The sequence below is a fragment of the Polypterus senegalus genome, chromosome 7 (genome assembly GCF_016835505.1).
Source record: "Polypterus senegalus isolate Bchr_013 chromosome 7, ASM1683550v1, whole genome shotgun sequence".
Classification (NCBI taxonomy): domain Eukaryota; kingdom Metazoa; phylum Chordata; class Cladistia; order Polypteriformes; family Polypteridae; genus Polypterus; species Polypterus senegalus.
In genome coordinates this window covers 59,357,101-59,374,689 of record NC_053160.1, presented here as the reverse complement: position 1 = coordinate 59,374,689, position 17,589 = coordinate 59,357,101, and the positions used below count along the sequence as shown (strand labels likewise).

At 36.0% G+C, this 17,589-nt stretch overlaps 1 protein-coding gene across 3 annotated transcripts in view; it reads right to left on the bottom strand.

Moving 5' to 3' along the window:
• kif2a (kinesin family member 2A) overlaps window positions 1–14,816 on the bottom strand; it is a 146,304-nt gene extending 131,488 nt beyond the window's left edge. For 2 of the 3 annotated variants that reach the window (XM_039758702.1, XM_039758703.1), the window contains exon 1: window positions 14,640–14,816. In XM_039758702.1, the coding sequence (XP_039614636.1) occupies window positions 14,640–14,700 (61 nt within the window). In that variant the 5' untranslated portion in view covers window positions 14,701–14,816. The remainder of the gene's footprint in view (window positions 1–14,639) is intronic. The other variant, XM_039758704.1, reaches the window with a different exon arrangement.
• Between the last annotated feature and the right edge of the window lie 2,773 nt (window positions 14,817–17,589).

Below are 17,589 nucleotides of genomic sequence, written 5' to 3'. Positions count from 1 at the left end.
TTAATCTCTCTGTATTGTTGAAACGGAGATGAAATAACCATTTATTAAAAATGTTACAAAAAACCACATGCTTTCAAAGGGTGTCCTAATGTTTTCACATGACTGTATACATATACATATATATATATATACATATACATATATATACATATACATATATACATATATATATATACATATATATATATATATACATATACATATATACATATATATACATATACACATATATATACATATACACATATATATACATATACACATATATATACATATACACATATATATATATATACACATACACATATATATACATATATATACATATACATATATATACATATACATATACATATATATACATATATATACATATACATATACATATATATATACACATACATATACAGTGTAACCTCGGTTTGCGAGCATAATTCGTTCCGGAAATGTGCTCGCAGTCCAAAGCACTCGTATATCAAAGTGAATTTCCTCATAAGAAATAATGGAAACTCAGATGATTCATTCCACAACCCAAAACTATTTATATAAAAATGATTAATACAAAGTATAAAGTAAAAATACATAAAACAAATTAACCTGCACTTTACCTTTGAAAAAGAATCATGGCTGGTGTGAGTGAGTTTCTAAACGCTTGTGGGATTCCACCCAACAGGACGACACGCGGAAGAGCGTCCCAATGCAATCTCAGTCTCCCAGCGCTATAGGAGAGACAGACACACAGACACATATGCACACGCAAGAAGAACCATCAGCTCAGTTGTGATCACATGACGCTTAGCAGACAAAGCATATCCATACTATATACAGTATATATCAATACACATGTGAAGAACTGCATTACTGCCCTGTACTTGTACTTTTTTGCCGTGTGTCATCGATTATCAATACTGCTGTCAAATAACAAAAGATAAAAGAAAATCAAATTTCATACAACATACTAAAGATTGCTTACCACTACAAGGAGCTTAAAAGCCTGCAATAATAAATTTCAAAACTCGAACAAATAAACTTTTTTCTGATAGTTCTAAACCAATGCAACCTTCTGTAATGACAAAACAATGGAATTTCAGACTGCATCCAGAAGGTCCTGGAGAGCCACAATGGCTACAGTGTTTTTTAGCCACATCACCCTTAACCATTATTGATGATTAATTTTAGTCCATTTGCTTTTTAAGAGCCAAAAGCATTAACGGTTTATTTAAAAAATGAAAATAAAAATGAAAACTTAAGATACACCTTCCCTAGACCTCAAAATATTTAGATAGTTCTCTCAGAAAAAAGAAAATCAAACAGTTTCAGAAATGTGTGGTGTGACAGAATGAGAACAGTAAAAGGCTACAATTAATGCTTAATTAAAACCAAGGATTGGCTTCCAATTGAAAAATTAGAGCAAGAATGTAGGTCCTCCAGGAACAGAGTTTGGTCATCTGCTGGCTCACTTTGCATCCTATGATTGTCAAGGCAGCTGGTTAATGAACGAAGAAACATTTAATGGGTCAGTCTCTGAAAATGTGAGTCAATTAAAATATAGGCAAAAGATATTTGTTCTGTTAACAGCAGTAACATACTAGTAGTTAAAGTGGTTTGAACAAAAACCTGCAACCACTCAGCAATTCCAGGATTTGAGTTTGACACCCCTGGCCTACAGTATACAATTTGCAAGAAAACCAATTTTCAGAAGTCAATGTACTACTTTCTCAAGACTTAAGTTTACAAGAATTATATAAAAAAAAATCCACGAAGGCAATAAGCAACACTTTTAAAACATAGAACCTAAAATATGCCTCCACAGTATAAAATAAAGCAAAAGAAGTTAAGATCCAAACATCAAAAATCTAATTTTACATACAGTTGCACATAAAAACAAACAGCAAGTGGTGAGTGATCAAAATGTATTCCGTTTCGTAATTCACTAATGTAATTCAATCACAAGTGACATCAGAAATAAGTATTTAGTTGCATATCTTTTTTTGGAAAATGGGCAAATGGATAAAGTGAAAACTACTGGCAGAAAAAAAAATAAAAACAGTGCCACCACTCCCGAAAACGAACAGAAAGCTCATACTAAAAGAATGTAAGGGCTGACTTTGCCCCACCCAGTATATGACTTCCTATCCTAATGTTCTAATGCTGTCTTATTGCCAATATCAATTCTAACATACATACATACATACATACATACATACATACATACATACATACATACATACATACATACATACATACATACATACATACATACATACATACATACATACACAGGGCTCCTCTTACATGGACATGACTGCTAACTGCTCTTTAACTGAAACCTCTATTGCACTAAAAGTAGAAGAAGATACTTGACCATCACAGGGTACAATCAAACACCTTCATAAGCAAATTGAAAAATATATTTTAAAATATTCTGATGCAGCAAGCGAACTTTTGAAATTCAGACACAGTCAGTAAATTTGTGAAATTCACAGATGACAACAAAATATGAGGGATACTGAGAAGGCAGCAAAAATAATTTACAAAGATCTGAATAATCTTCTAAGCGACTTTCTTCTAAATACTAAGAAAAATTTAGAAATAAAAACTATAAAAATGTAAGAACTGAAGTATAGCAAACAGGCAAAAGCAACATTAATTATAAATACAAGATGTGATGCCAATTCTACAAGAAGCAACTTCTGAAAAAGGATTCAGAGGTATACATTTTCTAAGCAATGTGCCTAGGTGTGTAAAAAGACAAAAACAGTTAAGTATTCCGCAAAGCAAAAGACATGCTAAGGAAATGGGTGCAAACAACAAGTATTTTAACTACTGACTGAATAGTCAAATAAATACTTTAATTGATAAGATGGTTTAAAAATGTGCAAAATGGCCTCTTTTAAATAATGCATGCCTGTATTACATATGAAATGTGCTGGAAAAAATATTAGGGTTTTATGATGTGGATAACAAAAGGGACTTTGTATCATTCTAATTTAGCAGATGCAGAAATAATAAATAATGAAAATAAAAGGTAAATATGCAAAGTTAACAATGAAATTCTTAAGAAATAAAGGCTGTATCCACACTGAAAAAGAAGCTAGTAGACACAGCATTTTGGCTGTCTGGCCTTCATTGTGTATGTAACCTTGTAATGAAATTCTTACATTCCTCTCACAGCCTAGTAAGAGCAGTATAATACCAACAGTAAACAATCAATAAAAAACAGATAGCAAATAAAACAGTAAGGGGAAATTATTTGGGGTTTTGTTTCTATCCATTTGATTAACTAGGGTCTGAAACAAACATTAAGTACAGAAAAGTTAAAGATGTCCCTATAAATACTTCTGAAATTTAAAGTAGTTTTTGAAGTGTGACACTTACAGTATGTCCTGAAGCTACCTCTGTTTCAGTTTTAATAAGGGAGGGCAATATACTTCAAAAAAGTGATCCAGTTTAAAGTAAGAGAAATATAAAATATTAGCTACTTATTCTTGTCTAGCAAAGTCTGAAGCATCTGCTGTTGTGCACCTTTAATCTTGCTACTTATGCTAATTACATACTATTGTTTTTATTACAGTATGAATATACAAATGATCATTCAGTTGCATGTATTTATTTTCTAAAAACTGTATGAATATCTCAGGTTGTATTGGGTTGGGGAATCAAATTGTTGACCACGGCTTTAGTGTCGTTTTATTGTTGCAAGTACAAAAATGATATGCTATTGAAAACTGAACACAAGTCTGTTACTATGTTTTTTTGATTTTACAACCTACAATGTTAACTCATTATGCTATGCCCAATTTGCCCTCTAGCATGGCTCTGACATGCTTTTTCCTTAAGGTGCTAACAGATCATTATTGAGCTCACAAGGCAAGCGTGTTCAGTGTTTACAGTGTCTTCACAGTGGAATTTAAAGTAAGGTCCTCCAATGATTTTGAACACTCAGGTCATAAATGGACCTTAGCTAATGCGATTTCCAACACCGTGTAGGATAAAGTGGACATTGCCCATTCTGCCAGGCTTTCAAGGTACAAAACGTCTTGTTAAAAAAGCAGATTCAACAAGGATATATAGGCATCCAGCTACACAATTCCCCCATTTACATTCCAAACTGAGTGACTAAACTCCAGCTTGTACCTGGATTTGCATGGACTTCATCTGATAACAAAGGTGTAAATCAGAGTTCCACTGACATCTTTCCAGAGACCCCTCTGCAGACCCCTTGAATCAGAAGGTGCAAAATGGATGACAACTAACATGGACAGAAGAGTGCACCTATTACAAGACACAGATTTTGTAACTGGAAGTGACTTTTATCAGAAGAAGTATCAACCTTCCTTTAAAACCACATGTACCATCCTGAAGAACCTCTTTCCAGAATATTCACTGGACAATCACTCCCTGGATATGTTCTCAGGGAAGGGAATCTCACCAAAATGACTGAAACCATTTGAATCTTGATCTCTGAAACTAAAAGTTATGAGCCAACCTCTCCATGAGGAACTGAAAAGGTGAAACTCTCTTCTCTTTGTGAGCCTGAGAGCAGAGATCCAGTCTGCCAAGATAAGCACTGAGACCTGCCAGCTTAGGAGTAGCCATTATTTTAACAAGGAACTTTAGCACCTAATGCCTTTTTCCCTATGAGGTAGCAAAAGATAACAGAAGGTAAGCTGAGGAAGCAGCAGCACTATACTGACAAGGATCACGGAACCATGAGAAAGAGTGCATTCCAACGCAAGAGGAAACTTCTACTTGAATCCAGAGCAACAACAAAGCAAAAACTCCACACAACATCAGACATCATCTGTGAAGAACAGGTATTGTAAAACTATTTATCTGTGCCAAGATAAAGTAGAACTCTAAACACCACTAAACAGCCACCATATATATTATGTTTGTCCATCTAGTGTGTCTGCGTTTAGCTTTATATGTCAATATATACACGCATTTATCATAATTCTATAAGACTTGTATTTATCAATAAATTTTATTATTCTGTTTCTTAAAACGAGTGTGCCTCAGTTACCTTGATGCAAATCTAAAGACCAGAAACCCACCTTCCACAACATAAGAAGGTAAGGTAAATAATGCCGAAGGCAAAAATAATAAACAATTAACCAAGTTAAAATTCCTTTTTTAAATCCCAAATTATTATGACGTCATCCTGGGTGCCCATCTTACTGATTATTAATCACAAAATCCTACAATTGATGCATAGAAGCATTTCCCATCTGCTAATAAAGGGACACCAATATTTTTATTAACTATGTCAGAGTTGTCATAAATTAATTGCTGCATATTGAGCTCAAACTGTATAATACACTGGTGAGACTTCATTAAGGTTACTATGTGAAGTTCTGGTCATTGTATTACAAAAAAGACAGAGCAGCACTAGATGCTATGCAAAGAACAGCAGCCACATGCATCACGGGACTAAAGGGTATGTCTCAGTTCAACAGACCAAGGGATTTAAAACCTTTTGAGCTCCGAATAGAATCATCTATCAGCTATTACCTAACCAGCTGAGCTAAACGAACTGAATGGTCTGCTCTCAACCGAGATTGGTTTATTGTTTTAGATTTAGCTTAAGAGAGGATATGTCAACTTGTATATTTTTTGTATTTTCATCTTTTACTCATTCAAGAACTGCTCCTGACAACAGAACAGTGAAACACCTGCAGAGTCACACTCAATAATGGTTTGTGTTTGCTGTTCTGCCTGTAAAAACTGTACCAGGTAATCTGTCTGATCTTCGTGATCATAAAAGTAAAGCATACAAGCAACTTAACTCTAGATATTAACACAAGAGGCAAGCAGCCCTGTGACACAATATGCATATAGTGAATGTTCTTGTACTCAGTATTTACATTACACTATAAATCAGTGCCTGAAGTTCATACAGGTAAGTGTCGGGAAGGAGCACAGCTATAAACAACTTCACTACTGCATTATATGCAGATCTTAGTGACTCAGTTATTTCTTTCATTCTATTTATGGGTAAAATGGCATAGCCAACTGCTATCCATCAAGTAAGAATGCAGCCAAAAATTTCAGTGTGAGACTTGAACATAGATTATTAGCCCTCCATTAGGTAATTCTTTCAAAAATGTTATGTTTAATAAATGTGAACTGCAGAACTTTCACAAACAACAACTAACACTAGCACAAAAAAATAACATCACTTGAGTTAGAATCTCCTATCTAAGAAAACTATTTCAGCCAGCACAAGCCTATTTGAGTCCAATCTGTAATTGCATGATATTGCAAAGTCTTATTAAAAAGTGCATGTTACGTACTGCACTTGTATCTTTAATTACACTCCATTATCACTATTATTTTTTTATATGACTCATTGCTGTAAACTATTAAACAAAAATGTGACATATTTCATGAAGTAAATAAAAATGGTTGAACTTTCAAAACATTAAGTAGTTCCCAAAACACATTTGTATGGTATGTCATACGTACATTTTTTAAATTTGTTTATATTTGTTTTTGGGCAGCTTCTATGGATATCAATGCAGTGAGTGAATAGTGTTTTATCCCATGAGAAAGAACAGTGCTTCCCTTCTTCCAACTGCAACAGACAACTATCAAACATCTTCAAAGTACTGCTAGCATCAGCTCTTGAAAGCATATTTATACATCATTTCAGACTCTCCATGCCTACAATCCAACATGATAAACAGGAAAGCAGGGTAACACGTATTTCCAATTGTGGGTGACATTCTACGTGCCGGTTAATCTGGAGTTGCAAGACATTCCTACGCAATCATTCATGACTTGCCAGCCACGGTACATACACATAGTTGCTTCTGCTGGAGGCTCAAACAAGTAATGCCACTGCCAGCTTCTTTTATCAAGAATAAACTGAAACACTGTAACCTAGTCTATCCGTTGTTAAATGTGTGAAATGTAACCCAGCATAAATTATACTGTAATAAGTGTGTGGCTTTTTGTTTAATATAGTAGAGGCTTATAAAAAAAAGGGCAAGAAATTAATCTGGCCAAAAAAAAATCTGAGCAAATAGCACCAAAGCAAATAGTCTGCAACTGACACAGAATTATAAATTTTAAAGCAGAGTATAATGAACCTAGGACTACAGTGAGTCTATAGTGAGAGCAAAACTTAGCAGTCTTAGAAAGTGACAGTTGATACAACTGTACTTATCCAGGAAAAAGCAGAGACAGACAGAAAGACTGAACAATGCTGAGATGCAATGTGAAGAGGCATATTGTTATCCTTTGTATACTGTACATACACATCTTTAAGATCTTTAAGTGAAAGCTTAAGAAATATGACTGCTTAAGGCTTTGGTGTGGCTGTGTTCTCACCTACAAAGAATGTAAATTTGGCTCAAAGCTCGACAAACCTCTGCAGAGGTGTTGGATAAATAAATAAACAAACTTCTAGTCATTTAATATGCAACTTTAAGTAGAATTGAGAACCAAAGAATCTTATCATGAAATTTAATAAATAATATTTTAACAATCTCATATGCGTGATGCTGAGGTGTCACCCATTGCATAGCTGCACTCGGATCTCAATCCAGGTGGTTCATCGTGTGGTGGGTGCGGCAATGCACTGCAATCAGAGCATGCTTCCAACCTAATCCTCCTCCTCATATGTAGCACGAAAAATTTTTAATCCACATTTGAATATATTCAAATACATACAAATGTTTCTATATGAAGCATCTGAATACAAATGGCTCAAGTGACAATTCTAAAATACACACATCAAGGTCAAATAATACTCATTAACATGCTCATCTTCAAGATACTGTAGAGAAACTGTAATTCCTGGGGAACATTACAATCAATCCAGCACATAATTTGCAAACAATGGAGAAATGTTTTGTTTCTTAAGTGACAGCACACAGCTAAGCATGGCACATCAACATAAGGTTTGGACAGCCATTCCCCTTTATCAGATTTTTCTTTATTCAGTTTTTTGCTATTATGGTTCTTCAGTTGTCATACCATAATTTAAGTACCCAATCTAGTTTTTCACTATAAACCTCATATCATCCAATGTGCCTCTAAAACATTTTTGAAAATCACCATGCAACTGTACTTCTATAAACAAACATACTGCTGTTAGTGCCCAAATTCTGTGCTGCCTCCTGCTAATCTTTTTCCTCTGCTCGCTTTACTAGAAACCACTTGTGCAGTAGAAGCTTTATCACTAAACATCCTTGTATTCTTGAACATTTGCACCAAAAAAAAAAAAAAAAAAAAAATTAAAAAGTAATGCAGTTTCTTCCTGTTATTGTTTATATAAATTTCTCAGCTACATTTTTCTTTGAGAAAAATCAACCATGCTTGCAAACCTAGGAGGTAGGCCCTCCTACCACACAAGAGCAGTAAAGACTAATTTTCTCCATTATAACCTGAACATAGGCTATTATGCAGAAACAGTCCCAAAAATTACCTCATTAATAGTGTCTTAATTAGGTATTTGATTGATAAACTGTTTTATATCATTTAGAAATCAAGGTTGAATTGTTATAGAAGTTTTAAAAGTGTTTTAGTGAGATGTGGAAAAAATGATTTTGGGTTCTCTGAAAATTGGAAAAACACCATAATTCTTTCACCAAATAAAATAATGAGAATTAGTTTTTATATTCAGTATTAAATTTTTCATCTTCTGACATGTTTACAACAACAGATTAGAAATTAATAAAAAAAATTGAATGACTGTAAGCAACTTTCTACAGATTAAAAAGGGATGGTTGTTAAACCTCATGGATAAAGGAATCTACCCAAAACTCTTAGGAAACGTATATGCTTGAAAATATTACTGCATGAGTGTTGCATGCAAAAAAATAGTGTTAAGCAAAGTTACAAGCTTTTTAAAGGCACATTGGATCATCTAAAACCTAATGAAATTAAACAACTTTGTCCATTATTTCCTAGACGGCCAAAATAAGTGTTTTCTACTCCACAAACTATATATTACTTAATCAAATGATTTATAATGACTACAAAAAGCATTATGAAACTTTTCTAAATTCTCAAGTAGCTAACTTAATTACACAAACTGTAAATGAATGCAGTTTTATCCTTTAATGTAACAATTAGTTTATCTATTTTTTTTTTTTAATGTTGATTTATATATGTGGCCTGCAATCACAGTAGTTTAGTTATACTTAATCACTGCAATGCAGACCAAAGTTCACATTTCAGCCTGATCACCATCTGTGTAGAGTTTACTTTTTCTACTGGGTACTTTGGTTTACTTATACATCCCAAACATGTGCAGGTTAAGCCGACAGCCTACTCTAAACTGGGCCTCTGAGTAAATGCAGGAGTGTGCCTTTGTGATTGACTGACTTCCTGTTTACAGAGGTGTCATGCCTTATGCCAAGTGCTGCTGGGATAAGCCTTGTAACAATGAAACCCTAACCTGAAATAATCAAGTTCAGGAAAAGAATGCATAGATGGATATTTACACTGCTGAACATAAAAAGATAAGTGAGATGCAGTTGTTAGCACTGCTTAATCACTGACTGGGATTATTAGAACACACTAGAGTGTAGATGGATTTATATGGATATGAATTAAATTCATATGGATTTAAAATCTTCTACACTTTGCTCATGTTTTGCGAGGTAGTTCCATTTCCTGCCACTTCCTAAAGACATCTGTGGCAGGTTGACTGGGAATGTGCCTAGCATTTGTTAATATCTTTTTGAGTCAGCAGTTGGATGGACCAATAGATCACCCAGAATAGGTAACCAACTTGGTGCTGTGATAGGCTCTGGTTCCCAGCAACCTCCAAAACAGGATTAAAGGAAAGCTCCTCCCAATAATCTCTCTCTCTCTCTCTCTCTATTATATATATACAGTATATATATATATATATATATATATATAATCTTCATTTGGATCTTGATCTTTGTTTGTCCGCAAATGAATTAGAAGAAGAAGCACTAGATGGCAGTAGAGAGACAGCTAAAACATAGGCATTGCATTAAGAATCTCCTCCAGGCTTATTCTAATGAAGACTGTAGTACTCCACTCACACCTCAAAACACAGACATTCAAACTAAACAAATTGTTGTGCTTTAAACTAACTACAGTAATCCCTCCTCGATCGCGGGGGTTGCGTTCCAGAACCCCCGCGATAGGTGAAAATCCACGAAGTGGAAACCATATGTTTGTATGGTTATTTTTATATATTTTAAGCCCTTATAAACTCTCCCACACTGTTAACATTATTAGAGCCCTCTAGACATGAAATAACACCCTTTAGTCAAACGTTTAAACTGTGCTCCATTACAAGACAGAGATGACAGTTCTTTCTCACAATTAAAAGAAAGCAAATATATCTTATCTTTAAAGGAGCCCCGTCAGGAGCAGAAAATGTCAGAGAGAGCGCTCGCAAAGAAAAGCAAACAATCAAAAAATCAATACATGCTTTTAAGTATACAGAAGCACCGAGATAAAGCGGCATTTTGTAGAAGAGCATCCGTGTCCTCTGTGCAAACAGCCCCTCTGCTCACACCCCGTCCGTCAGGCAGAGAGAGTGAGAAAGATAGAGAGAAGCAAACAAGCGCCACGCGGGAAGCATATCTTATAGCATTGAGGAGTTTTAGTTAATATGTAATACATGCTCTGATTGGGTAGCTTTTAAGCCAACCGCCAATAGCATCCCTTGTATGAAATCAACTGGGCAATCAAACTGAGGAAGCATGTAACCTAAATTAAAAGACCCATTGTCCAGAAAGCGAACCAGCGAAAAATCCATGATATATATTTAGATATGCTTACATTTAAAATCCGCGATAGAGTGAAACCGCGAAAGTCAAAGCGCGATATAGCAAGGGATTACTGTAAAGAGATCTTCATTTACATCTTCATCTTTGTTTGTCCGCGAATTCCACGCGCATGCATAGACCACCTTCCAGTTTAGTATGTTGTTGTTACTCACGAATGTCAATGTGCCGGAATAACGAAAGAGGTGGTGGACAGTGTTATGCTGGTTAGCTCCTGAGGCCTGGTTAGAGAATGAGATTGCCGAAGATAAAAGGTATGTGCCTACGTAACATATGAATGAAAGAAAGACAGTGGGTAAAATGAATGACAACGTAACAGCACGTTCCGGAAATTATTATTGTTACGCTGTAGCCGGCGAGTGCTGCGCATCTCACAGTTGTACCGTGCCTTGCTCACATGTCAGTGAAGTGATCCCTATTTATGCTTTAAAGAGCCTGGATACCTATGTGTCACCCTTTTATAACCATTGCTCCATGTATATTGCCTTACTCTTTGGATTGCCACAATGCAAACTGCGAGATTGGAGAAAGATTGAGAAGACATCGTGAGAGGAAACGATAGCGTCGTGAAAATGAGACGGACTGTGAACGGACAGAAGCAGTAATGCTCCTACACCACCACATAATTACGATTCGGACAGTGATTCCGAGTAGGCCGTTCCCATCGAATCAATGTCCAAAGGTTTTCTTTTGTAATTTTGTTTCCCTTATAAAAAAAATCAAAATGCTGTGTGATGAAGGGCCCAGTTCGCGACTGACAGCCGCATTTAAACAAGGAGCCCTTCACAGACAACTTTAACACGCGCAACGTAGTTGGGCGCACATGGCTAGTGACATATATATTTTTCTTAATATGTTACTCACCCCATGTGGTTTGTAGTGATGATCGAGAAAAAATTTTTAATGTCATGCTTTCCTGGAAAATGGAGATAGTAAACTTTTTGATATAATGAACTTCAATGAAGACCACCATTGGACCACAGCAAACAATATCAAAATATCCATGAAAAAAAACCTCACATTAGTTGTGTCACATAATCCAGAACAGTGCTCCTGAACAATGAATGAGGGGAAGAGACAAAGAGACAGGTCTTCAATTCAAAAGCTCATTTCCATGTGCATGCATTTCCTTTGCAGGCATTATGCCGATTTCCTGGCAGTATTTATTTAGCAACATTTTAGCAAAAAATGCATGTGTTTTTCCAGCTGTGAGCGCATGACTCGACACTTTGATTATGCCATGCAAATAATATGAGATCTTTTCAATGTATGTTTTCATACTGCTTGCTGTGGTCTCATGTCAGTCTCTATAGATGCTAACTATATCAGAAAATTTGTAATCTCTATGATATCTTGAGATTCATTTTTTTTTTCTTAGCATTCACCACAAACCAAATGGGATAAGCAACATGTATAAAATATTTTTGGGTGGAGTATTTCTTTATTCAGTTTCAGTAGATGGAGGTGTTAGGTTAATTTGCAACCATAATGTTGCTTCCTCACACAGACAGTAACTAACCAAGAAGCATAAAGAAGCTGACAGACAGGTTCCAAGTCTTTTCATAAACAAGAATTCCAAAGTATAGACTAGATTTCTTGTGGTAGTGTAAAAACAACATAAATCGGTCCTCTGGGTGTGAGCACATAGAATGGCACCCTGTATAGAGCTTGTTCTGGTCTGTTTCAGGTGCTCCCTGGATAACCTGCTGCTCTGTAATCCACAACGTACATTTGAATCATTTGCTGCACCAGTAAATAAATTATAAAAAAAATATACACAATTATCTTTGCTTTGAATAGGTATGATATAAAAATGAGTGTGTGAAAAGTAAACAATAAAAAACAAAATCACTGACAAGATCTCCACCAGGTATTGGCTTTATCATGCAGAAGTAATTTTTTCCCAATTCACTGTCACAAGGGCTGGAGCATTTCCTGGATTCACTGGGTACCGGTCTATCTCCACGAACATGTAAATTTGCATCAGATTTGTTTCAGGCAAAGACTTATTTTAGCATAATAAAGTAACAATAATTGCTTAATGAACACAAAGCATTACGTAGTGAATTAATGCATTAGGTTTTACAACTTTTGTAACTTATTTATCTTACATTTTGAAAACATATCAGAAGTTTATATTCTGTGAAAGTTAATGAATGTGTGGGCTTCTACGATGAACTGTAATGGCCATGTAAGAATTACTGATATTGTTAAGAGACTAATCCCCAATAAACACTATTCCTGCTAGATAAACAAAAATAATGAACGTTATTGGATTTATATTGCTGGCAAAGATGGGTTGCAAAAACCATAATGAAAGTAAATAATCATTTTTGATGCTCATTTAACTACTGTACTGGGAATCTGGAACTCACCAGTACAATGACAGAACTAGATCCTTATGGTATTGTCAGCCAGTATACAGTATAAATTTAACTTCTACAGTACATCACTTAAAACATAAAATAGAAGTAACAAGGGATTTTGAACAAAGCAATTAGATGGAACTGCTCGAAATCAAAGGTTACGTTTAGAGTCAGGGGGTAATCAAAAATGCACATTTATTTGCCATCTTTCTATCTGCCTCTATATACAGTAATGATAAACTAAAACCAGATTCAAGAGCATTAAGTGAAATTCTACCCACTGTATGACGGACTCAACTGCTTCTTGAAGTCATTTTAATTACAACGGAAAATCTCTTCCAATTACAAAGAAAAGAAGCAAGAAACGGATAGTCAGGTATGCTGTAAAGGTGGTCCACACGTAGACCAAAACTAATTTTATAAAATAAAAAATACGCACTGGCCGCCAGAGTCATAAGCAGTGCAACAACAAAAGAGATAACTGTAAATCCATTCTCTCGAAAACGTGCAGCATTGCTATCAGCCCAGCTTTCATTTGTAGACTTCATTTCTAAAATCAGACAGCCAAATCCGCATTAAACTGCCAATGATCAGCCGTAACGGTATGGCAAATCCTTCAGTGTTCGTTGAATGGCCATTAAATCCAGGTCACGATCGCGATGATCTTCCCACAAGAGAGGGTCTCTCACGCCCTAGGCAGGCGCCTCATTTTGCCAATCTGAACCCTTATGCCAGGAACAGGGAGATAAGTTGACTGTTACGTTAGAAGCCGGCTCTGCGGCGCACATGCACTAGAATCCCGGCTCCACCGTTTTCGACCACAACCTTCTCCCTGCATAAATACTTTGTTACCCACCCTCTGTCACAAGAAAGATGTTTTCATATAGTCACATATCAGTAGATGATATGCGCAATATGCACAACATGGAAAACTTTTCGGTTGTACCAGCATAATGGCTATGCACATGCATGTGAATGCCCGCTTGTTCGCATTAGGTTAGCATAATCCGCTCGATAATATGTTTCATGCGCATTTATCTTAATTGCTACAATTCTTAATTTGCATTTATACACAGCGTGGGTAACTCTCATATATCGAAGCCATCGGAGTTTGTCTTTTAACTTTAAGTCAATTCTCATAAATACAAGTAATATTTTGGCGAGCGCTTCTACTGCCGCCTGTCCCAAGCCAATGACGTCAGGCTCGCGTGCCGGGAGAAAACGAGGGCGTTTAGCTGATAAAACTGCACCGTATGCAAACGAAATCAAAACGGAAAATAATCATATGTTCACAGGAATTCTACAAGACAGAACGACATCAATACATTCGTACATGTGACACACGGGAATACCACCGGTCTCCTCCACCCAGGGCCACTGCAGCTGCGTCTCACAGCGTCAACGGTTCCTGTTTCTCCACAGCAACAAAGATACAAAAAAAAAATACACACACACATCATAACAAAAAAAAAATCACTCGGCGCACACTTACCATCACTTCGTTTTATTTCCACATAAATACCAATCTGGATTTTGCCAAAATTAGCTGCCATGCTTCATCGGTAAACGATTCAAATAATGTCTTTTTTTCTTAATTGAAAAGACTGCTGCTGCCTCAACGTACAGGAGGGAAGCAACCGGGCGCGAGAGGGAGGGGGAAGAACAATTAGAATGCGCATGCGCCAATAACTCACCCTACCCCTCGTCACAGCAACAGGACAGTAAGAATACTTAAAGGAGACGCAGGTAGAAGTTCAGCTGATGTAGGAAAAATAAGAACATTTTACAAAAACAGGTTTGCATATATAAAGCTGTTAAAATGGACTAACGAGGGAAAAACATCCGGCCTAAAAACTCTGAGGCAATATTAAATGAATTCGTTTTCTTTTGTTTATTTATTAAGACTGCCATTGTTATTGACTGTGCCTTCTTCAATGCCTTTATCCTCCTGTACTATAATAGCCCAGTTCTTGATTTGAATTACAAGCGGCGATGTTATGTGTTCATATTCCACTCGAAACTCTCTTCCTAATTCGATGGAAAACATTTAACTTTCCTGAGGTGCAAATTATTATCCTTTTCATGAAGTACTTGGATTGATACAACTTAGTGTTAGCCAATGAATGAACTGTTACTGGGCGGGATTCATGACCAATGAATGAGTGGTAACGGGTACGGGTGTTCAATTCAAATTCAGTACTTAGTTGTATTTAAGCACGCTACATTTTAATTTACCAGAGCGTTTTCTGGAAGTGGATTGTTTAACAATATTTTGCACTTTGAGAATACAACCAAGTGACTTGACCTTTGGTTAATGAAATACGAGTAACGTAAGAATTCTTCATGGAGTTTTTGACATTGTTTTCTGTTGTCCAGCATTGGTCACCACTCACCATAGATGGATATTCTGTCAGAAACTTTGATATCTCTGTTATTCATGAAAATTTCAGATTACAAATTTGCTCTCATCCATTAGTACAAGCTACAGGGACGGTTTTGCCTTTACCTCGTTATTTGGGGGGTAAAGGTTAAATCAATGGTGTGCAGGTATGAGGAATAATATCCAACTGCAGAGCCAGAGCACCACACGTCACCACAGGTCTACGACAACAGTTCTAGCCTCAGCAGTTATAGGACGGAAGTTAAGGTTAGGGGTTAGTATGGTTTGAATGTAGTTTAAGGTTAAGGTTAGGGTTGTGTTACGGTTTAGTTAATGTTAAGAGATTTTTGTTACGGTTTGGTGTGGTTAGTGTGTCAGTCGATTTGATTTGTGATGACCTATAAACGTTTATTAACAAATTGCTGGTTTAGATATGTGGTGATGTCATTCCCACCCTGAAATTGTTGCCGTAGACATGCGGTGACGTATGGTGCTGTGGCTCTACAGGTTGATATATTTTAGTATGGGAGGATAAGAAGAACTGATATGGAATGACATGTAGAAAATGGAGGTAGCAATGTCAAACATTCAACTGAAGGTGGACTGTCTTTTTTATACATATTGTGCAAGGCTTTGCCTTCGGCCTTTGCACACAAATTTCAATATTTTGTGACTATGTGGTTCACATCAGTAATATGACTCTAACAGTGTGATCAAATTTGACACCAAATGCAATAGTGGTAAGGCAGAATACTATGAACATGCAGCAAAATTGAAAACAAAGTACAGGAAATTTGCAGGTGTTGCTTTGTGCTGCAAACAGAAATACTTGTTTAAGGCAGTCAGTCGTACAATGGAGAAAGGGCAGAATTTGACAAGACAGTTTGAAGCGGGGATATGGACAGTGGTATAGCCAAAAGGGCTGGAAAACACTTTAAAGGACTTGAACCGAGTGACTGTGTGAGGAAGATTATGTGTGATTTAAAAGGATGTATAAACAAGGTTTGACACAGACAATGAAATGTCCAAGACCAAACTGTGCCCAGGTGGAGACAATTAGGAACATGGTTTGGGAGTGCAGTTGGACAGAAGAAGTGTGAGTGAATGTGGAAGGATTATTGATAATGGTAAAAGATTTGGTTGTTTTGTTGTATGGTTAAATTTTGAAAGTTGAGGGTCTTGCTGAATTTCAAGGGAAGCCTTTTAATATGGCTTCTAAATAGCCTGGCAAAGAAGTTATCATTATTCAAAGTTATTGTCTGTTTTTACCTGCATTTTTATTACTCTTTAATTTAATATTGTTTTTTTATATCAGTATGCTGCTGCTGGATTATGTGAATTTCCCTTTGGGATTAGTAAAGTCTATCTATCTATCTACCCATGGGATGCCAGGTGTATTCTGATATAGAGGGTTGTGACCAGAGATGTGCAGTGAGTAAAAAAAAATTTGGAAAAGGAGTTAGAAAGGAAAATTAAGAGAGATATTGAGAAGTGGGGTTTCGCAGAAGCTAAGGAGAGATGCAAGGTTTTGTGGATATTGGGGTATGGGAAATAGGGCTTTAAATGAAATTGAGTTCAAATCCAAAATATATGTAAGTAGTATGGGTGCTTGGTCCAATGCTTTGGAGGGTTGATGGTCTTTGGTTAAGAGATGAAAATGGGAAAATGACTGTTCATTAACAAAACTGTTTTTGTTGCACTGTGGAATTATTGTAAATTTTATTTTGTAATGTGTAAATAAAACTTACATTTTTTACAGGGTAATTAGCAGAAAAATGATTAAAAAAACAGTTTTGGGTGGAAGAATTCCTTTAATGAAGATGATATGTGACATTGTTTGTACTGGCCATTAATTTTGTTTTCATTTTCATTTTCATTTACCATTACCTCCACTGAGACAAAAGTGCTATCTATAACTGAGTCTGGCTTCATAAATGGCTTCTTAATTTTGGGGGCCTTTCTTGAAGTGATGATACCAACCCAGTAAACTACAGCATTGAAAACCACAGCGGCTATCACAATTACAGAATATGTGAGGGATATCACTACCCACATTAAAGGA